We start from the raw sequence: 22,509 nt of genomic DNA on the forward strand, positions 1-22,509 counted from the left end.
ATAGATAAGAGAGAGCTTGATGGATGGATGGATAGATGTTTGGAAGCTTGATATATAAGATGTACTGGTAGATATAGTATGTGGACTGATAGATGGATGGTTAAATACCTGGGTGGCTGAATATATGGTTGAATAGAGAATGGATGGATGGATGGTTAGATATAAATGTTTGGAAGCATGATGGATAAAATAGATAGATTGATAGATAGATGGCTGGATAGATGATCAATGGATGACGGATAAATTGAAAGACGGATGGATAAATGATGTGTCTAGATAGATAGATTGCTAGATACATGGATTGATGGATGGAATGATGAAATGGATAGATGGATGTAGACTTTATTCAGTGTGTAACAGGTTGTCTTGTTGTGTGCAGATCGTCAGTGTACAGCGCCCTCTCTCTACACTCCCAGCTACAGCGGCCCCGAGGAGGTTCCTCTTCACTGCAGACCCTCGTCATCCTCCTCCTCCACCTCCACTTCCTCCTCCTGAATGTTCAGACCCTCAGCTGCCACTGGGAACAACCCACATTACCCACGATTCCCTGCAGCGGTCCACACTATAGACGCCCTGTAGGCTTTAAGCGGTCCCAATGCTTTAACCCCTTCAGCGGTCTGAGAGGACACGTTGCCAAATCTCAACATTCGTTCTGTATTTTCAGCAGAGAAATATATATTAAGATATATGTACGTACGCAAGTATGACAGATTTAAAGAAAAAGTTTTATTTAACGGAGCCGAAACGCAGAAGAACGACTGTTTTAGTTCCGCTTTTTGTCTTTCTTTTTGTTTTTGTTTTTTGCTGTACTTCATTGATCCCAGAATTTAATGCTCACAACCCCCCATCCCCCCTGCCCCATTGCTGCTAATTTAAAATAGAAAAAAAAAAACCCGCTTGGGTCAGACATTCCACCATCCTGAACGTTTGTAAAAGAACGCTGAGAGGGCTGTCATTGACCTATGACCTACAACATGACCCATGAACGTTGCCTTCTTTTTTTTTTTTTTCTTTTTTTTTTTTTTCTTCTTGGTCTCGATCTCTTTGATGAAGCCCTGTTGGTGCTGAAGAGGAATTGTTTTTTCCCCCCGAAGTTTTGTTGCTTAATTTTTTTGTCTCTTTAAATCTGAAATCTGTTTTGAGTTGTACTCGCGTACATCAGAGAGACGCTGGCGTACTGTAGCACGATTAAGATTCAGTAGTGATAGACGAAAGTGGGATCTTTTTAATACGTCAAGGAAATGCTTTACATCTTGATTACTTGTATATAATTTCTAAGTGTGTGGGATTGCTGTCAGTCAATGGTTTTTGCGTGATTCATCCAACTCCACATGCCTTAGAGACGGGCGGAGACGAGTGCGTGTTTGTGTGCGTGTGCAAACAGGAAGGGCAGATCTTGTTTGCGAGTGTGTTCGCGCGGTCGGGACGATCCGAGGTGTCCGACATGCGTGTAAATCGTTAGTGAAGTGCCTCAGTCTGATCACATGACCTGAGTGTTGCTGATGCGAGGTTCATGCTTTTTCTAAATATGATCTCCAAACAAAGAGTGGACTTTAAAAAAGAAAAAAATGTCAAGCGTCTTTCAGCGATTACACCATAATTCTGATCTGATATTACTTTTTTTTTTTTTTTACATTTCTGAATTATTACTGATCAAACATCGGGCCTCGTTTAGTAAAGCAGAGTCTTTTTCGACGGCAAAACGGAACTAAAATTTCCTGCTGGATCATTTTCTGCGTAGCTTGATGTATATTCTTAAGCACATTCACAGAACATCTGGTTTACTGGTGGTTTAGTGATGCCAACAAATCTCACACAGAGCTGAAAACAACAAAATGGCGACTAAGCAGCGAAAGTGTGAAATGCGCTAAATCGTCCACTAACGCAGCTCAGTACTATAGACACACAACAAATGTTTCTGCCTTTTTAAAAAAAAAAAAAAAAAAAAAGGGTGCCATTACTTTTGTCCTAATTGAAGGAAGGTGTTCACAAAATTGTTTCCCAAAATCGTCGTACTCGCAACACGTGTATATAAAATTGCAACGAACAATTCTGCGATTTGAAACCAATCGATCGTTTCATATTAGTGAGTCTCCCTTATACGTAATTTTACACGCACGGGACTGAATGGATTTTCAGGAACGCTGCGTTTCCTGTGTGTAAATGCTCCTGCGAACGATTTACGAATCGTCTAAATCCGTTTGTCTCCAGTATGATAAATGAGGCTCGCCGTTTTCCGATTTTGAGAGGAACGCCTGTTGTTTTTTTTTTGTTTGTTTTTTCGTCTGACAGCAAGATGAAAATAAGCGTAAAGGTGAAAATCGGTTGACTATTTGCTGTTCCTGTCCTTCTCATCATTTTCGCGTAAAGTTTTCAGCGATCTAATGAACACTGTTAATATGGACAGCACTTGAGTCACGACCCTGATTTTAGAGTTGCGCTATAAAGCTTGCTCTTTAAGAGGCGGAGGATTGCTCATGATGGATGTTGAGGAAAACATTGGCCCTTTTTAGTAGCTCGTCTCGACACACAGCTGCTCCACTCCATTCCCCTTGGCTGTTACGTTTTAAACCCGTTCAATCGAATCGTTCACGATGTCGTATCCAATCCACTTGTACACGTTAAAATATATCTCTCTTTTTGTAATTGCATTTAATTTAACAGCTGATTGGAGGGTTGGTGATGCTGCGACAGGAAACAGCCAGTCAGGAGTGGAGTTTTGCACCCCAGTTAATTGTGTGTGTGTGTGTGTGTGTGTGTGTGTGTGTGTGTGTGTGTGTGTGTGTGCGCGCGTGCGTGCTGAAGAGTCAGATGTCCTTCTAATCCCAGTATAGTTTATTTGTTGCATTTGCACTGAATGTATCGTAGTGGGAATAAAGCAGATGTGTCTGTAAATAAAATAGTTACACTAACAGTGTCTGGACAGAATGAATGGGGGGGGGGAGAGTGGAAATGCGGCACTTGTGTCACGTGTTTATACAGAAATAAAGATAAAGACTGTTTACTGCAGTGTGTGGTGTACTAATTCCATAATGAAATTTACCATTGTGCATTTTTAAATGTTTTTACTACGCCCCATTTCCCTGGAAACCCTGTGGTTTGGGCCTCATTTGCATATTGGATTCTGATAGGCTGTGATATTTTGTGATGCAATAACACGTGCATGTTGTTCACGAAGAGGCATAAATAAGATATCAAGCTTATCTTTCTTAAAGATGCTTCTCGTCAGAACTATGCTTTTACATAAAGGTCATTTGAATTTTCTCTTAAAGATGTGTGCCAAAATAAAAAAAGGGGGGGATTTTTTTATTCATTTTTCAGTATTAATGTCAATCTTTTTGGAATCCATTCCCATGGGGAAAAAAAAAAACTTCTTGCAGAAGAAACCGAAGATTATCGATGTGCACAAATCAGGTAATGGTCTATCATTGCATGTGGTGGGGTTTGTTTTTTTCTTTTTAAATATAAATTCCTCCAAAAGAATTTCATCGAAATAAAAATATGCATTTAATGACAACTTAATACCAGCACTGTTATTTATTGTACATTTTTTGGTGTTTTTATAAAACAAAAATACAGCCATGGTGAATTTAAATTAATTAGTATAAATATTTAAAACAATAAGGTTTATGAAGCTGAGAGAAATATGGCTTTAGTGATATTTTAATTTGCAGGATCGGCCACAACGCTGTGTGTTTGCTTATTTATTTATTTTTTGCTTTGTGGCGAGTGACAGAACGACATATCGTTATAGCTGCTAGAAGTTTCATGGTCGTTCCACATTGAGAAATGTAACTGTAAATGCATTTTTTTTAAATGGATTCCTTGCTTGTTATGTTTAGTTTCAGCGTGTTTGTTTATTCAGCCACGAGTCCATTTTGTTTATGATCCAGTGTATTACACACTTTAATTTTACACTCTGAGCTGTAACTTACACACACACACTGTTCAAAACAAAGCAGACATCACTGACAGTCCAGAATTTAGTGTACCAAGGAACAAGCTTGTAGTAGTGATGTTACTACGGCACGTAGTTAACCGCAGCTTTAAATGTCTTCCTTCGTTTCGTTGTCAAGTAAACCTCGATTAAAGAAAATGGCCGCCTTCTCGTGCATGATCTCCGCCTCGACATAGCGACGCTCGATACCGTCACAGCGCTTCACCCAGTCACGATACACAACACTGTTAGAGCATAGACATTCATCATCGTCCAAACGCTAGTGCAAAGCAGCTCCAGCAGCCTAAACATGGATCTGAGAGGGATTTATTTCTCCATGTTCTGCTTGCGCTTGTATCAGCGTCCTTCTGCTGACTTTAAAGACAGTTTTTCTTTTTTTTATAAAAAAAAAAATAGGTCCTGAGAGTCGATTTCGGCAGTCGTCGTTATATCGTAGACTCCCGTTTCCCAGAATGCTCCATCAGGAAGGATCCTTCATCGTCGATCTGGACATTTCCGGAAGGTTGACTTTTGATCTGGTGGAAGAAAAAGCAACGCGCTTACATACAGAGACAAACCAGAATGCAGGTTAGATCATATAACAGCAAAAAAGTGTGTGTGTGTGTACACCTGTACCTGTTCAAAGTCATGTGACTCTTGACGAGGTGTCCAGCAGCGAGAGCAGACATGAGCGAGAGCTCTCCTGCCATCACCGCTGCACACACAACCTGCGCCAGAGTGCGCGAGTTCTCCCCGGGATGGTCTGCACTCGTACCCTGTACGCCCAGCATCTACACACACACACACGTACATTTTTATTTGGAATTAATAACTAGCTAGCATTTACATTATGCAGCAAAATACAAACATTTTAACATTAATCTTTTACTAAAAGTAGTGTTTCCAGATATTTAGCTGATACCAAGCACATTTAGCCACACCCACAAATCTCCATAAAAGGCAAAGAGCTCAAAATGACAAAACGGCGACTAAACCTGCAGACAGGCTTGCTGTGGTGGTAAGTTTGTGCCCCCGCCAACGGTGCCCAGCTCTATAGACGGCATCGTACAGGAAATACACAGATCCTCTCCATCTGGCCCAACAGCCTCCATCAGAGTGATACAGTTACTGCTGCCTACTGTCTGACCTGGGTCCTACACACACACACACACACACACACACACACACACACACACACAGAGTAGTTAGCGACTGCGTTCTTTCACACTGTCATCATAAAATCCACAAAAGTCCACAACAGGGAATTCCTCTGGATTTTCAGATAGCACCTGTCCACATGCAATGTAAATCGCTGCTACGATGTTCGCGGCCTGCGCGTTGAAGCCACCTATACTGCCGGCCATCGCGGAACCCACCAGGTTTTTACTGATGTTCAGCTCCACCAGAGCCGCGGTGCTCGTCTTCAGCACCTAGAGGGAGCCACAGAGCCACACGAAACATCAGAGCTGCTGTTACAGAAAACACCTTCGGGAACAGATTGGAGAAATCGGCACTGCTGTGGTGTGATTAGCCGGTGATTGTTACTATCCGCGTTTAACTCCGTGTGTTTACCTCTCGCACCACTTTAGCCGGGATCGTGGCCTCGCACACCGTGGATTTTCCGCGGCCGTGGATCCAGTTGACGGCTGCGGGTTTTTTGTCGGTGCAGAAGTTTCCACTGACGGCTAACACGCGCAGCTCGGGAAACTGTTCTTGCAGCCTGCATAACGCCTGTTCTGTACCCTACACACACACACACACACACACACACACACACACACACACACACACACACACACACAGGTTATTACTGTGTAGATGTTATTACACAGACCGATGTACAGACACACCCACAAGGATTATGAACACACACACACACACACACACACACACACACACACACACACACAGAAACAGACAGACAGACAGACAGACACACACACACCTTAGACAGCATGTTCATGCCCATGGCGTCACCGGTCTGAGACTGGAAGCGGATGTAGAGGTTCCTGCCAGCCAGACAAACCTGCAACCGGTCAAGCCGAGCAAACCTGCAAAGCAAGTAGGAGACGCTGAAGGGGATACAGGAGGAGATACTGAAGGAGGTATAGGAAGAGACACTGGAGGAGACAGTGGAGGAGGTACATGAGGAGACACAGTAGGAGGTACTGGAGGGGATACTGGATTAGATACAGTAAGTGTCAGTGCACTGTGCAGTTCTCTCCTGAGCGCGTTGGTCTCTGACCTGCTCATTCTGTCGAAAGCGTGTTTAAGCACACTGAAGCCGTCAGGACTCTCCAGCCAGGATTTCACTTCTGCAGCTTTACACACTGACGGCAGCTGAACAACTGGACCCCGAGTCATACCATCAGCCAGGACACGGGCACTCGCTCCACCTGAGAGCTACAGTGAGCACGAGAGAGAATGAGAGAGCGAATATATAACATTACATAATAGAAGAAAGAAATGTAGAGACTGTAAGCAAGAGAGTGATAAAAACTCCTTAAAAATGGATGGAAGGAAGAAAAAAAGAAATAAATGTACAGAAAGGGAAAGACTCACAGTGATGGCCCTGCAGCCTCGGTTGGTGCTGGCTACCAAACACCCCTCCGTTGTCGCTATAGGAATGTAAAACTCCTTCCCGTCCAACAGCAAAGGTCCAGCCACGCCCACTGGCACAGGCACATAGCCAATCACATTCTCACAGTTTGTGCCCATTACCTGAAGATTAGAAAACGAGAGATTTACTGTATTTTCCAGCTCTGGCTTAAACAACAACCAATATACATCAAACAAGTAAACAGCTTGGTTTGGGGAACTAAAGAATAAAAGCAGCTGACTCTGCACCTTGGAGTAGTCGTAGTCTGTGTAGGGGAGGTTCTCCAGGGCTGAGGGGCAGGGCAACTTACATGCCAACATCTCCCTACGTATAGCCACGCCCCTCTCTGGAGTCTCCAGCTCCGCCTCCAGGCGGTATCCCAGAATGCTCTTGTTCTCCACTAATGCCATCACCTCAGCATCACTCAGGCAACGTGGGCCTTGCTACACACACACACACACACACACACACACACCATGATTTTATTACAGATATAATTCAGTTGTTTTGTCATTTCTTTTCATTATTTTTTTCTGATTCACTGGTGAATTGAAACCGTTTGCGAATGTGTTTGGTGTTGTACCTGCGGGTCTCTGAGGACACTCAGGCACTCGTTTAGAGGACGAGGTTGGACTGAAGTTTGAGGGATTTGTGTTTCTCTCTCCTCTGACTCTTCCTCTGCTGCACGTCTCTGAGCAGAAGGACACGACTGCTGCTGAGGCACTTCATCTAACGAGAACAAAAAGAGAAAGATGGCACTCAAACACAAACTCTGATTATCTACAAGAAAGAAAGAAGTTGCAGTTAGTTTACCTCTCGTGTCTGTAGCGGAAAGCGTAGGTGGTCTCCCGTTGGGGTTTCTGGGTAAAGCTACATCCCTCCTACAGCACTCCTCTCCTGCTCTCCTATTGGACAGGAAGGTCTGCGGGGTTTTGATTGACAGGGAGGATTCGGTCTCCGCCTGCTCGAAGAAGACGTACTTCACAGCCAGCAGCAGAGCCAGAGACAGAGTGATGACCTGCTCCATGTCCAAACTACAGAGAGAGAGAGAGAGAGAGAGAGAGAGAGAGAGAGAGAGAGACACACAGACACACACAGAGAGAGAGAGACACAGACAGAGAAAGAGAGACACAGACAGAGAAAGAGACACACAAGGGGAGAGAGACACACAAGGAGAGGAAAAGAGAGAGACACAAACACACACACACAAGGAAAGAGAGAGAGAGAGAGAGAGAGACACACACACACACACACACACACACACGGAGAGAGAGAGACAGACAGACAGACAGACAAAGAGACACACAAGGAGAGGGAGAGAGACACACACACACACAAGGAAAGAGAGAGAGAGACACACACAAGGAGAGAGACAGACAGAGAAAGAGACACACAAGGGGAGAGAGACACACACAAGGAGAGGGAGAGACACACACACACAAGGAAAGGGAGAGAGAGACACACACACAAGGAGAGAGAGAGACAGACAGACAAAGTGAGAAATGCCACTGATCCTAATTAAATGCCAGATATTATAATGATAATAATAATAATAATAATAATAATAATCAGGACAAGATGAAAGGCAGACCTCTACCTGGTCATGGGTGTGTGAGCGTCCATGTTGGGGCTGTGCAGACCCACAGCAGAGCCGGAGGAGTTGCTGGAAGGAGACTCGGCCAGCAGGCGTGTGTGTGCATGAACCAGCGCCAGCACCAGAGACTGCACACACGCACGCACACACACACACACACACACACACACAGTTACACAATGATCACTCCTACAGCCAATACACAAATTTTGTTTGTTTTTACAATTTCTGGTGTGTTCCCGTGTGACCTTGCTTACCATGATTAATTTGACACGCTGTGTGACAGGGTTGGGCTTGTTGTCCTCTTCTTCCTTCAGGACATGAGCAAAGTGACTCAGCTGCCAGATGGGCCGCCCCTCTCTGCTCTCTCTCGAAAGCTGCAACAGAGAAAACAAGTCAAACAGTCTCACTCACACACGGTACCCATGCTCACACTTCTCAATCTCTCCCTCTCTCTCTCTCTCTCTCTCTCTCTCACACACACACACACACACACACACACACACACAAACTACTCAACTCTTAAGTAACCACTCATTTATTTTCCTAAACTGAAAACTTTTTTTTTCTTTTGCATTTCTGGATCTGCGACTGTCCAAGGCACAAAGTCCTAGCGTGCCGTCTACAAGATTCAAAAGGTTTCTGATTCTCACCTCCAACACCAGAGAGACACAGGCAGGGAAGAAGGTCATGAAGACGAAGTAGTTAGCCAGGACGGATATGCAGCCAAAACAGCACACCAGCTCCAGCTGCCGCACACCTGCTCTCACACACACCCACACACACACACACACACAGGAAGTCGTTTTTGAGAGCCGCGTCTTACCGAGTGCTATGACATTAATGTGCAATTTTACCCAACACCTTCGCTACCGTTACGGATGTTCATTAGATCTTACCAGACATGGTTCCTACTCCGATTACCAGGCACTCCACCACGGCGTCCAGGGTGAAGGTCGGTCCCAGGATGGCCATGCCCTGTGCGATGTTCTCCCTCACCTCCTCCTGCAGGTTCAACAACAGCTACTCATTCAGAGAAGTACATTACGCAACATCTTTAAGTAAGGAATAAAACACTTTGTGTGGGATGTGCTGTTAGAGGAAAATAATCAATGATGGTGTGGTGATGAAGCAGAGTTACTGTTACCCATTTATGTTCTTTTCCAATAACAGCAGGTCCTGAAGTGTTTTCTTCCTCTTACTATACCAAAGCATTTTTTTATTATTATTTAATGAAAAATGACATGTACTAGGTGATGATAAACAAGGTCTTGGTTATCTGCGAGGTTACCTGAGAGTTTGAGCTGAGAGCGAACTTGGCCAGCGTGCAGGCTTTAGACAGGTCGATCAGCAACAGGAAGAAAGGCAGCGCTTCGCTGTACGGGGGGAATAAATCGTGTGTTATTATTCCGGGGGTTTCAAATTCTTAAATCAACACAGCGAGGAAATAAAACAGCACCGCGTGACTTACTTGAGGCCTGTGAGCTCTTTGCCGAGGAAATGAATGACCACGATGCTGAAGACGAGGCTGGAGAACACAGTGAAGAGTCCGGCGATGCCTGCGATATACACAAAGGTATACATAACCAGGTAAGTGAGATGCATATGAATTTACCGGTGAAAGCATCCGTAGGAAAGTCGAAGCGTACCGAGCATGTACTTGGAGCCGAGCTGCCTCAGGTTTTTGAACTGCACGTAGATGTAGATGATGGCCGTGCACCTGGTGAGCGTTAAGATGATGATGTCGCTGCTTAGGATTTTCTGGAAAAGCATAAGGAAGTTTGATTACTTACTGAGTTACCTGAACAGAACACTGAAGGAGGCATCTGAAGCCTGTTTGGACTAAAATCATAAATCAACCTTTTAAAAAACGTTGGCTTGTATTGTGTGTGTGTGTGTGTGTGCGCCCTTCAGGCCACCGTACCGTACCTCTTGCGCTTTAGGGCACTGGTACTTCCAGTCACAGAGCTGGTCGCCGAGAGCGATGGCGTTCATGGACATGAGGCAGATGGTCACAGCAATCGTTCCCACAATCACCTCCAAGGGGTGAGAGGCCACGAACAGGCCATGCAACCTGAAAAGGCTGGTCAGCATCATCACGGTAATGGGGCTCAACAGGTCACCTGGCGACAGAGAAACAAAAACTGATCGTCAACAACAACACACAGAAGGGAACAGGGAAGAAAACTGAGGTGAACTGATGCTCACGTAGACTACAGATAAGATTTTACTGAAATCAAATCATGCTGCGGCTTTATTCAAGTTTTTACGCTTTATTGTTTTTATCTCTTCAAAAAAGATGTTTTTTTTTAACATCTATAGCTAGATGAGTCTTTAGAATAAAGAATTAAGTCAATGTGATGTATATAATGCGCCTAACTGTGCTATTTCTTTATGTAAACACCTAATAAAACATAATTAAATAGATTGTCATATTAGCTACAAGAAGGAGTGATACGTTATTAACGCTTAATTAAATGTTTACCTAAAATAACATATCCTCAAATAGTATTTATGATAAGTAATGTCATATACCTATATGTCAAACCAGGATAGCTAGCTATTCCTCACCCGTAATCCAACAAACCCCGCCTTCTCACCCATGATTGGCTACACCTTCCAAATCTGAATCAACCGATTGGCAGACGGCATGTGACTATACACTAGCAACCAATCATATTACACAAAGCGGAATACAGGTAGGAAAAACACATCCGCAAGTCACTTGTTAGCTAGCTAGGGAGCAGCTGTAAATACACTTCCGGAATCCAAATTTATCCAAGGTCAAAAGAATTGATTCGGTAAAATCATAACATTAACAAACAAAACGTGTGATTTAAGAAGCAGCGCGTAATAAAATAGCCCACCTTCATTTGTTAAGCCGTTTTACAGACCGTGTACATGGACTTGAAGGGCTACTGATGTAATCCTCCCTCAATCATGGCGTCCATGAGTCAACCAAAGCGACGAGGACACGCCCACCTAACTGACGTCACGTAGCATGACTGCGTCACGTGCTTGAAGGCGTGGCTAACTATAGCGGAATAATTATATTTCCAGGATATCCGAATTACCTCTTGCATCAAACAGAAATTAGAAAATCTCTCTCTCTCTCTCTCTCTCTCTCTCTCTCTCTCTCTCTCTCTCTCTTTAAAGCAAATCTCCGTAATAATATTGAAAACACAAAGTGTCAAATTATACTGCAAGTGTACTATCCCTTATTTGGCCTAATAGCATGATGTGATTCCCACAATAGAGTGAACAAAGCACTGTTTTTCAAATTGATTATACATGTACTATTCTAGACAGGTTTATTATAAACACATACATTTCCCAATCTGGGTCATTTCTGGAAAGAAAAAAAAAAACTCATGTAGCTTACAAACCTTCTTAAAAGTGACTTTTACCTATTAAAGTTGCAGTACCTCTCTACATTAAAGTTGCAATACCTTTTGCCTCCCTATCGCCATCTCTGTTTGAAACATAAAACTGCAATTTACTTGCGGAGTTTGTTTGTTTGTTTGTTTGTTTGTTAACGTGTGTTGCCCTTCGGTACTGCTCCTCTACGTGGATGAATCTGATGGTTTGAGGTGTTTGTATGTGTTGTATATTAACTCCAGTACTTGTCAACGGATGTGGCGGTAAATACGGTTTTCTTGGAGTAGTGGTGAGTTATTCTCTCTCTCATAGCTAGCAGAGAGAAATAAGTGCAATTTACCACATTGACCATAGCAAAATGATAAACAAAAACAACAACCAAAAAAAAACAACATAGGAAAATCGATTCCTAGCTGAATCAAGTGAACAAGCGTGCTAATGTTAGCTAGCTACTTACCTATTGAGTTACTGAAATGTCTGACCTGTTCAACAGAAAAAAAAGCCATCTCTGCATCAGTCTTCAATCCCTTCAGATCTTTGAGTTTTCGCCAACTCTCAAAAGCCATGCCGATATTTATTCTCGTTTTAGCACTGACTCTGTTGCTTTCCCTTTTTGACTGCAGGCTCTCCCCAGTTCTGGGCTTCTTGGTTTTGACAACAGCTGATTTCCCCAGATGTCAACGATGATTGAGTTTAGAAAGATCCAGATTAAAGCAGGCATCAAGATGACAAGTTTAAATTCTAAGCAACTGCAAGATACAGTAGCCGGCTCTTCTTCTTTCTGTTTACGGACTTGACATAACCAGGCAAAGACACTGTGACATCAAAGGCCACGCAAATGACATCCAACAGACTTTTCCCACAAAATCTGTCCCGACAGCTAAAATCATTATTATAAATCATTATTATAAGCTTACCATTGGGGTAAGGTAAGGAGACAGTTTTGAACAGTGAAGTTTTACATAGCCTACTTGCTCAATAATTGATTTTTGTTAATTTTTATTACCAAAGAAAAAGTTCGATACTGCAGTTTTAATCTGTCAAATGCCATAAATGTAAATATTATTGTTCTTCAAGATTAGTAACTTTTACCACATGAGTAATCTCATACCACGCGATTTGACATGTGGCTTCTGATGCTTTTGAAAGGTGTGTGATTAGCTGTCACACTGTGCTGCACAATTTCCCAATGACGTGTAATACTACAGTATAAATATACAACATGATAACATGCATATAGTTGAGAGTCGACCCAAATGATTTTCAACACCAATCTGCTGTTTGTAACAGTACAAATGAAGAAGCTTTGTTTCAGGTTTCGACCTGATGACACTGCATTCTTCACCAGATTTGAAGGCAGCATTATTAGTAGAAAATGTTCTTAAGTACATTTAGTTTTATTTATGTTTTTTTTTTCCATTTAGATTTATTTATTTCAGATTGCCCAAGTGGAAACCTGGTGCTACAATCAAGACCAAGTCCAACTTTATTTTTTAACATATTTTTCACGTTTGTTTATGGATTTATTCTATGTAACATGACAAAGTGAAATTGTGTTTTATTTGTATTTTTTTACAATGCTTTATTTATAAAACATGGTATTGTGATGTGTGTTTAAGGTATATATTAAAAAAAAAAAAAAAAAAAGCTTTACAATATTGCCTTATTGTATTTGACTGAAAAATGTATTTGTTTGGTTCTGGCTTATGGGAGTTTAAGACAAAGATGATTGTAATGTTAAGTTAAATTAAGCATTAAATTAGTTAATTTGGGTCAAATTCGGAAATCACCAGAATCCATAGCAGGGCTCAAATTACAAGCAAACAGGATTACTCTATGGAATCCATACCCAGACTGATGAGAGCCGAGAAGCATCTAAACCCCATCCAAACATTTGACTTGCAACTGTTTGGGATGGTGAGACATGGTCTTCAAACAGGATTGGAGTGGGATTTGGTGTTTATGAACACTCCAGTCCCAATGCATTTCTGTTGCGGTTTTCTGTCTTTTTTCTTTGCGTTTCTGTCCACTGTTTGAGGAGGTTGAAGTATTCAGTCCTCTGTTTCCTCTGTCTGTTCACAAAACCTTATAGTCGACTTCCTCGACCCAAAGTGTGACCTCGAAGGGCCCTTGGTGAGTAGTTTTGTAAGTCATTTGTAAGGTTTGAATAGTTTACATGACAAATTATGTACCCTGATCAACAGGGGTCTCTTTTGGGATACCATGTAATGTGTCATATATCAAGGAGGTAACTCTGGACTTCAGTTCCCATCGGCCACTGCACTGTACTACATGTCACATGACCACCTGCACCTGAATCACATTTCTGTTAACGAGCACACTTATATATAGCCATTGTTTGCACTGCTTCTCTGTCTTACGATTGTCTTAGACTACTGTGTTCTATGTTACTCTGTTTTGTTTCTTGCCACAGTATTTTGCCAAGTTGTCTTAGTGTCTTTGTTTTGTTGTTTGTTTAATAAAACGTTCAATATCTGCAATTGCTTCCACCTCAACCTCGAAATGTGACATAATGTACAGATGCTGGATATCAATATGTTTACTGGTTAAACCTGACTATAGCAATTGTAGTCCATGACTGTTTTTCAAACACAGACAAAATCAAAACAGGGTCAAAACCTGAGAAGGCTATCCTACATGGATTAGAAAAAAAGACTAGATTTGGAAATGCACATACAACATACACAGGCCTGATTCACTAGTGAATATTATGAGTAGTGACTATCATTTTGTGCTCCTGTCTGAACATCTAGTGCACTAATTAAATCCTACACTAAGTTATTGCACAAGCTGCTTACTCTAGTTGGCACACCAGGCTGTTAGTAGGAATAAAGGAATGTGGCACAATTTCAGATGCAGAGAACAAAACCATGAGAGCATAAATGCCCAGACTAACATGCTAGTGTTCTCTGCAAACTCTTAAACCTCTGTCCAAACATGAAACCGAAGAGTAATGAGGGCAAAGTCAAGCAGATTAAATGATGAGTGCTTTTAAATCTAATTGAAATAGGTGATTGTTGGATAAAAAGTATCTCAGGTTAAATCCTTCAGTCGTCCTCCGTCAGCCTTCAGCCTTTATTTCTCTTAACTCTTAGTTCTGTGCTATGAGCGAGAAAGTGTGGTTGACCGCAGAGTGTTCAGGCCTGGAGAGTCTGAATGAACACACACTGACACATGCTGTTCACAGAGACATCCAAGTTTATTTGTGCAGAACAGGAGTATTTATACACATAAATAAACATCAGTGCGTGGGAAGTTTCTACTTGTGCAAGGCTACGCACACAGTCATACCACAAAAATAAGTCTCTCAAGGTATGAAAATACATGTCAGCTATAAAAAATAATGGCAGTTGATCAACTTATCAGAAGAGGTAATTAAGTGAACACATGATATAAGAGAGTACATGATATAAGAGAGTTTCCTTCAGTGAATAAAGCAGTTTAACATAAAAGGAAGAAAATCAGTAAAAATTTGTATCCAATACCTTTCATGCTGCAGTCCTGAATTAAAGCCCTTTGAACTTGGGGTCAGTGCAGCGTTATATTTAAGACTGATGCTTTAAGTCCTAGACACATAACCGTGTTTAGACAAGCTCCACACACCGGTCGAATGTGAAAGGAGTAAAAATAAAATGTAGAGGTCTTAATTTTTGCATAGCAATTGTGCAGATTGATGAACTGCATTTGGCAATAGTGAATGCAACCATTTTTACCTTTTTTCCACTAACGGGTTAGTATTTTTATTAACTGAAACGATGCTTTGGAGAAAAAAACCTCTAACAAAACAGTCTGGTCTGACTGTGCATCCTGATATTTGTACAAAACTATTAAACCGTTATTTGCTATAGATGGTAGAAAAAGTAATATCAACTCTACATTAACCCCCCCCCCCCCCGCAGCTACATTACAAGTACAAAGTACAGCATGTGTAGGCTTACTTTTTGCTTTAAAATAACAGTTTTAATAATAACAATAATAATAATAATAATAATAATATATTTGCAAGAGGATATTTTAGTGTGTGAGGTTTGTTTCTATAGTTCTTCATACCTTCAAAAGGTTTGACATGAAGCTAAATATATTCTTAGGATGATTTCAGGAACAAATGTGGAATTAAAAGAAAATGAAAATGTAAGAATTAAACCAAAATTTATGTAGTTCAAGAAACTGATAAACATTTTAATTATTCAGTTATTTACATTTATTTTAACCTTAATTTGTAACCCTTCTTGTCTTGTAAGGTGGAATTTGTACACTTTTTATACCTGTAATACTACTGTCATTCTGGGTTGCATTTACTGTAAAAAAAAAAAAAAAAAATCCCAAATGATTCATATTTAAACTCCTGTATTACACAGAAATAAAAATAAATAAATAAAAAATACAAAATGTACATCTTAGGAATATTAAGTCACAAAACATAATGTAATTAAGGTTGAACTAAAATTTGCTGTCTTCTTGTGCTTCTGAAATAAATCTCAGATAAGATTAAACACTTTCAGAACAGTAGCCTACATAATGTTAGACAATTATATTGTCATGTAATTCAAGTAACATATAAACCACGTTTAAGTAATAACATTGCCTCTATAGCTTCAGCTTCAGGTCAATGTCCACTCATTGTTGAACAATACACCATTCGTAAGAACTAGGCAATTCATTTCCTGTTATAACCCGTTGTACATCTCCCTGAAAAACACAGAAGACGCTCAAAAACCAACAAACTAAACATTATGTTGTGCTGAACGTAGTCAGACCCTATTGCAGGTTATTTTAATGTATACTGAAGACAATTATATTGCTTAAACATTGTGAAAAGGAGCCTGAAGAAATGGCGAGCAGAACACAAACAGGTACGGTGCAGGTAGGACTCTACCTACTTTTACTGTTTCTAACTCGTATCTTGATTAATAACGTTCTATATCAATTCTACACCTGAGCTTAACATCTAATATTTTATTTTGGCACTGATATTTAATATTATTTCATAAATAAATCGAACAAATTGGCATCCTGTGATTTTCTTTCCTTTAGCTTTTCCTTTTGCCCAGATGCCATTTTGTTATTTCCTTTTTGCTTTTTAGTTCTAGTTAGATTCTAACAACAGCACAATCAATTTTCATTGTAGGACTGTAATATGAGTAGGGTACAGGGTATCATATTTTATTTAAGTTAACTTTCTAATATGACTAGCAAACACAGTTATTATACTTAAATGTACTTAAAGAGACATGAGGTGTCTCTATGTTTTTTTTTTAAATCATGTATTATTTTATAACTGGACTAGTCCATGACAGGACTAGGGTGCCTTTTATTCTTACTGTAATGGTGTACCATAAATATGAAGAGTATTATAGTAAATAAGGTTTATATGTTCGTTGTATTTTGTTTTTATTGTAAATAATTATGACTAAATGTTTAAAGGTTGTTTCATTTCCTTGTTATAGTACAAGGGATCTCAAACTTTTTTTCCCAGTCAAGAGTCAGTTTTCAAAGTTTCATGACCCACACCCTCCAATAATTTCTAATGGAATACCCCTGAAATAAGTGCTAGCAAGTGGTGTGGGTTGTCTGTTTATGTAGTGAATTTCATGTCATATTTTCATGAACGTTAAAGAGCATTTTACACCAAAAGCATTGCAGCCTGTGTGCAGGGTGTAGAGCATTCATTTCGGTGCTTTCATGCACTGGTTTAGTAAATGTAACTTCCAGGACCCCATGGTCATTCGTCACAGACCCCTGGGAGTCCCAAGTCCACACTTTAAGAAGCACTGGGTTAGATTATGGGCATTCAGTGCAAAATAGCATGAATACTGAATTTTGAAAGTGTTCATGTCTAGAAACCCCAGTTGTGCCTTGCAAAGATATGCATATTTTTTTATTTTAACTAGCTGCTTTGTTGCATGCAGCACTTCTGTGTTATGGTGCAACCTGGGCTTAAGAGGAGCTACAAATTCAATGAAGTGTAATGTTTTTTTTCAAATGATAATTGGAGAGTTTTAATTGTTATTAAATATGACATAAATCAAGTTCATATGCACAGAACTGCATTATAAATTATGGTTGGTAAAAATCTCCTGCAACCCCATTCGTGTAGGATCTTGGCCCAAGGCTGAGAACCTACTGTATGAGTAAATATAGTAAGCAAAACAAATAATTGCTTTAATCTAATATCAAGTTAATGTGTAAAAATACATTTAGGTTGTTTTACAGAAGACACAGAAGCAACTGAATTATGTAAGTCAACACTATAAAGTCTATAAAATCACCTTGTGTTACTTAACAGCATAATGTTTTTAGAAAACTTACTACTCATTTCTTTGTTTATTTTCACAGACACATTTCACCCAGATTGTAAGTAATTTGTTAAGAGATTATAGATAATAACTAATATAGTTTATTAGCTAGTTTATAGTTAATAAATTAATATTTATTCCTTTTTTGAAGCTGTTCCTTTTCCTTACAGTCGATGTGTCTTCACTTGTCTCTTTGTCTGAGGAACCCAAACCAGCACTTCGGCTCATTTTGCTGGGTGGTGATTGTGCTGATAACAGTTACGCAGCTGACGTTATACTCAGGTCTGATAATAGGAAGGAAACAAGCAATCCAAAGAAAGGCAACGTTAGAGACGGACATGTTGATGGAAGGCAGGTCTCTGTATCTGTGGCTCCTTCCTACTGGATGAACCACTTGGCCTCATATTGGTTTTTCTCAAACGGAGTCGAGTCTATCAGAGACGAGGTTCAAAACTGTACATCACTAACGTTTCCTGGCCCTCACGCCTTCCTGCTAGTGATGCGAGCTGGACATACTACTGGGAAAGAACATCATCTTTTAAAAGCGATAACCTACATGTTTGGAGCTGAGGCTTTAGAGTACACCATGGTATTATTTGTGTAAGGACGTGAATGGGAAAATCCAAAGGATGCCCTAAAGAACCGCTGTGTGAAGATGTGTGGAGCACGATATTACTTTTTGGAGAACAGTGATGACAATGTCCAGGAGCTTTTCAGAAGAGTCGAGGGAATGACACGGAGGAAAAAAAGCAGATTTTTTATTCAGCACTCATACGAAAACCTCATGAAGATGTATTTTGAACCCTGGGAAAGGGCTCGGGTGTACAAGGAAAACGAATTAAAAAGAGAACTGGAAGAACTGAAGACAGAACAACGTCTGAGGGAGGACATGTTAAAGACAGAACTTGAGACACTCAGAAAAACTGTGAGAGATTTGAGGAAGAAGGTGGAAGCATCCAGACATCGCGAGAGTTTGTTACAGAAGGATTTGGACAGAGTTTGGTGTAGTGAGAAACAATTAAGAAAGGAGCTGTATGAATTACAAGGAAGTGAAGCAAAACACTTGAATCCTGTACGGCGCAACAGCAAAGAGATTGCACAACCACTCAGTAAGTGCCTTAAAGATCAACGTTTATGATCGATTTAGAGAATGACATTTTGACAGCTGTATTAAAACTTGTGTGAATGAAATGTAATGAAAGGAGTTTAACCAGTTTGTTTTTTGTAATTTGTTTCTTTGTATGTAGTGCCAGAAAATAAGAACAAGCCTCTAGATGACCATTAGATGACCTGAAAGAAATTTAGTGAGTATCTGTATTTTCACATACACCAGAGATTTGCAATGGAGATATAGATGCAGGATGGCTGTAACATTATTTATGTACACTAATATCACATTATTCCATGTGTGTGAATGCAGATTAAATGAACTTTTTATCCAGAAACGGCAGAACAGAGGTTTCAAACTGATTCAGGGCTCTGCACCAGACAAAAAGCGACGTAAGAATCTCCACCAACCAACCATAATATGCAATTTGACACATAGCTTTTAACATTAGGAATGTTTTAGGAATATTGGATAGGAATGTTTCAGCACTAACCTGCCAGATCTTTAAATCCTCCAGACATAGTGACCATTCATTCAATCACGCATTCTGCACAAGCTACCATCAGGGAAACATTGTTGATAAGGATAGCTGATGTTGATTATGCTGCATTCGACTTACCTCAGAAGTGGGAAATTAGTGCTCAGAATAAGGTCATTTTCAACCTCTGTGCATTTGAGCTACAAATCGGAAAAAAATAACATAACATAACATAAAATGGACAGCCAGAGCCATATCCTGCAGTTCTTGCTTGGTTTCCCACTGAAGCAAAGCAGGGTTGAGACTGGCCAGTACCTGGATGGGAGAACTCCTGGGGAAAACTAAGGTTGCTGCTGGAAGTGGTATTAGTGAGGCTAGCAGGGGGCACTCTCCCTGTGGTCTGTGTGGGGCCTTATGCCCCAGTATAGTGATAGGGACGCTATACTGTTTAAAAAAAAACAGCAACGTCTTTCGGATGAGACGTTAAACTGACTTTCTGTGGTCGTTAAAAATCCCAGGACACTTATAGTAAAACAGTAGGGGTATAACCCCGGTGTCCTGGTGAAATTCCCCTATTGGCCCTTCTCTATCATGGCCTCCTAATAATCCCCATCTCTGAATTGGCTACATCACTCTCTCCTCTCCACTAATAACTGGTGTGTGGTGGGCGTTCTGGCGCACTATGGTTGCCGTCGCATCATCCAGGTGGATGCTACACACTAGTGGTGGTTAAGGAGATCCCCCCCCCCCCATACTATGTAAAGCACTTTGAGTGTCTAGAAAAGCGTTATATAAATGTAACTGTAAGTAACTAATGAACTAACCTTCATGTTTAGTTTTTGTTATCAACTAGCTAGCCAGCTAACTGTGATGAGTGATGTATATTTTCCTCCCCAAAACAATGACCTGTATAGTCAGTGTTATATTTTTTACTGCTGATGCTGTGCGCTACCATGTTGGTTTGATGTCTCTTGTTAAATTTGGAGGAACTCAGAGTTGAGAAGACCACTGTGAGTCCTCAATAGAGATTTCAAGTTTAGTGGGCATTTTATTTGTTTTGGTTTTTTCCTGGTTTGTTTTTTTTTTCTCTCTAGACGAATACAGCATCAAATGTTTTTCTGTGTTTTTTTTTTTTTTTTTTTTTAAGTATAGAAAGTGTGATTATGTGATTTTGTACTAGTTATCATTAATTATTCTGGACACAATTGTGAATTTAAATAATATATTTTAAAAATGTATTTGACTGAAAATTTGTATTTATATGGTTCTGGCTTATGGGATTTTAAGACCAAAATGAATTTAATATTAGGTTAAATGAAGCAGGATGCATTTAACCTAATCAGGTTAATCTAAACAGCCATAATCCATAACAGATGTCAAAATAAAAGCCAGAGCACCAGGACCCACCAGTCTCCACCGTTTGAGGAAATGTTTTTTTTTTTTAGTTACTCGTTCCACAGTGCAGCAATGAACAGACCAACAACAAACTACGGATATACATACACATAATAAAAAATAGAATATCAAAAAATAATAACATGTAGACATAATAAAATATGCTGTAGTAGACTGTAGAGATATGATGCACAATACACACACACACAGAATTTTTAAAAGATTGAATAAAGGTGAATAAAGCTGTTTAATAAAAATTGAAGAACGTCATCCAACGTGGAGCCAATGCAGCTTTATATTTATGCTTGTGAATAAGTCTTAATAACAACGGATCTGTCTTTACTAACTGCTTGGATGCTGTGTATAATGACAGTGAAATAATAACTGCATTTGTACCAAAGCAAAATTGTATAGACATACACTATATGGCCAGATGTTTGTAGACACCTAACCATCACACCTTTATGTGTTTGGTGAACATCCCATTTCAGATTTAACCCACCGTTGCGCTTATAATGTGCTCCACTCTTCCGGGAAGGCTTTCCACTACATTTTGGAGTGTGGCTGTGGGGATGTGTGTTCATTCAGCTATAAGAGCATTAATGAGGTCAGGTACTGATGTGAGGAGGCTGCAGTTCCAGTTCTTCGAAAAGGTGTTCAGGTGTCCACTCTGACCCTGTCTTCAAACCATGTTTTCATGGAGCTGGCTTTGTGTACAGGTGCATTGTTATGTTGGAACAGATTTGGGCGTCTTAGTTCCAGTGAAGGGAAACTGTAATGTTACAGCACACAAAGACATTCTATACACTTGTGTGCTTCTGACTTTGTGACAGCAGTTTCGGGAAGAACCACATATGGGTGTGATGGTCAGGCGTACACAAACTTTTGGCAATATAGTGTATATTGCATACATGTGTCAGTGCAAAGATTTCTTTAAAATGTCGATGTAGCTAGCCTATATTTATGCAAAGCAAAATTTATTTTGGATATAGACGCATAGAACAGTGCGTGTGTGTGAGAAGAGTCCAGCAGAGATAACATTCTATCTCTTAGTCTCTTTTTCATGACTGATTCTGTCTCTGGCTGTGCCATCTGCATTTCCCAGGGGTGTCAAACTCATTTTAGTTCAGGGGCCACATACAGCCTAATTAGATGTCAAGTGGGCTGGGCCAGCAAAATCATAGCATAATTACCTATAAATTACAATAATTCCATGTTTTTCCCTTTGTTTTCATGTAAAGAAGTACATGTACATTAGGATAAGCTTCATATTTAATTAAACATCCTGAAGAACCTCAGATTTCTTAAGACAAACATGTGCAATTTGCTTCTGATTATCATTTACATGTGCGCATTACAGCTGGTCACAGTGTTTGTACAAATGCAAAAAACTTTACGTCACAGGTATTTGGAACTGAAGAATATAGTATTGCACTTTAAAATTTATGGCATTTATTGCATGAACAATAGGATTCCATCAAACCAAACTCTTTTGTAGTGAAGCTGTTGACTAACATTAAATTGCACATTTTTTAACTATTACTACAGCACTGTATTCTTTAAGTGCAATCAGTGTCTGAAGCAGCATTTGAAAGGAGTTAGTCATGTCTAGACTACATACTTTGTTTTTGCTCCTGAAACTTGGCATTTTTTGGTCTGCACAAGTGCATTAAAAACAGGCGTCATGTCCTGAGTAGCAGCCA

General features: G+C 40.2%; 2 protein-coding genes and 1 long non-coding RNA gene across 6 annotated transcripts in view; 2 read left to right on the forward strand and 1 right to left on the reverse strand.

Moving 5' to 3' along the window:
• LOC128622030 (ceramide transfer protein) overlaps positions 1–2,912 on the forward strand; it is a 42,712-nt gene extending 39,800 nt beyond the window's left edge. For both annotated transcript variants that reach the window (XM_053648207.1, XM_053648208.1), the window contains one exon: positions 380–2,912. The gene's annotated coding sequence lies outside the window, so the exon portion shown is untranslated. The remainder of the gene's footprint in view (positions 1–379) is intronic.
• Positions 1,935–11,208, reverse strand: LOC128622029 (3-hydroxy-3-methylglutaryl-coenzyme A reductase). Of its 3 annotated transcripts, none has more exons than XM_053648205.1 (20): positions 11,025–11,208; positions 10,060–10,253; positions 9,780–9,891; positions 9,602–9,689; positions 9,422–9,506; positions 9,030–9,135; positions 8,784–8,890; positions 8,388–8,507; positions 8,134–8,258; positions 7,350–7,570; positions 7,120–7,265; positions 6,785–6,979; positions 6,500–6,658; positions 6,183–6,340; positions 5,883–5,988; positions 5,510–5,680; positions 5,227–5,367; positions 4,933–5,091; positions 4,574–4,728; positions 1,935–4,473 (listed from the first exon to the last, which is right to left on the reverse strand). In XM_053648205.1, exons 2-20 carry the CDS (start codon positions 10,225–10,227, stop codon positions 4,419–4,421), a joined length of 2,577 nt encoding a protein of 858 aa, XP_053504180.1. In that variant the 5' UTR covers positions 10,228–10,253; positions 11,025–11,208; the 3' UTR covers positions 1,935–4,418. The 3 variants fall into 3 exon arrangements, with proteins under 3 accessions (XP_053504180.1, XP_053504179.1, XP_053504181.1); XM_053648204.1 differs by having other exon boundaries at positions 10,998–11,207; XM_053648206.1 differs by lacking the exon at positions 11,025–11,208 and adding an exon at positions 10,666–10,978.
• Positions 11,209–18,015: 6,807 nt separating this feature from the next.
• On the forward strand, positions 18,016–19,595 carry LOC128622811 (uncharacterized). The gene is made up of 3 exons (XR_008388449.1): positions 18,016–18,934; positions 19,073–19,129; positions 19,246–19,595. It is a non-coding gene; the product is annotated as an uncharacterized LOC128622811 (long non-coding RNA).
• Positions 19,596–22,509: the final 2,914 nt, after the last annotated feature.

Source organism: Ictalurus furcatus, chromosome 18 (genome assembly GCF_023375685.1).
Source record: "Ictalurus furcatus strain D&B chromosome 18, Billie_1.0, whole genome shotgun sequence".
Taxonomy (NCBI): domain Eukaryota; kingdom Metazoa; phylum Chordata; class Actinopteri; order Siluriformes; family Ictaluridae; genus Ictalurus; species Ictalurus furcatus.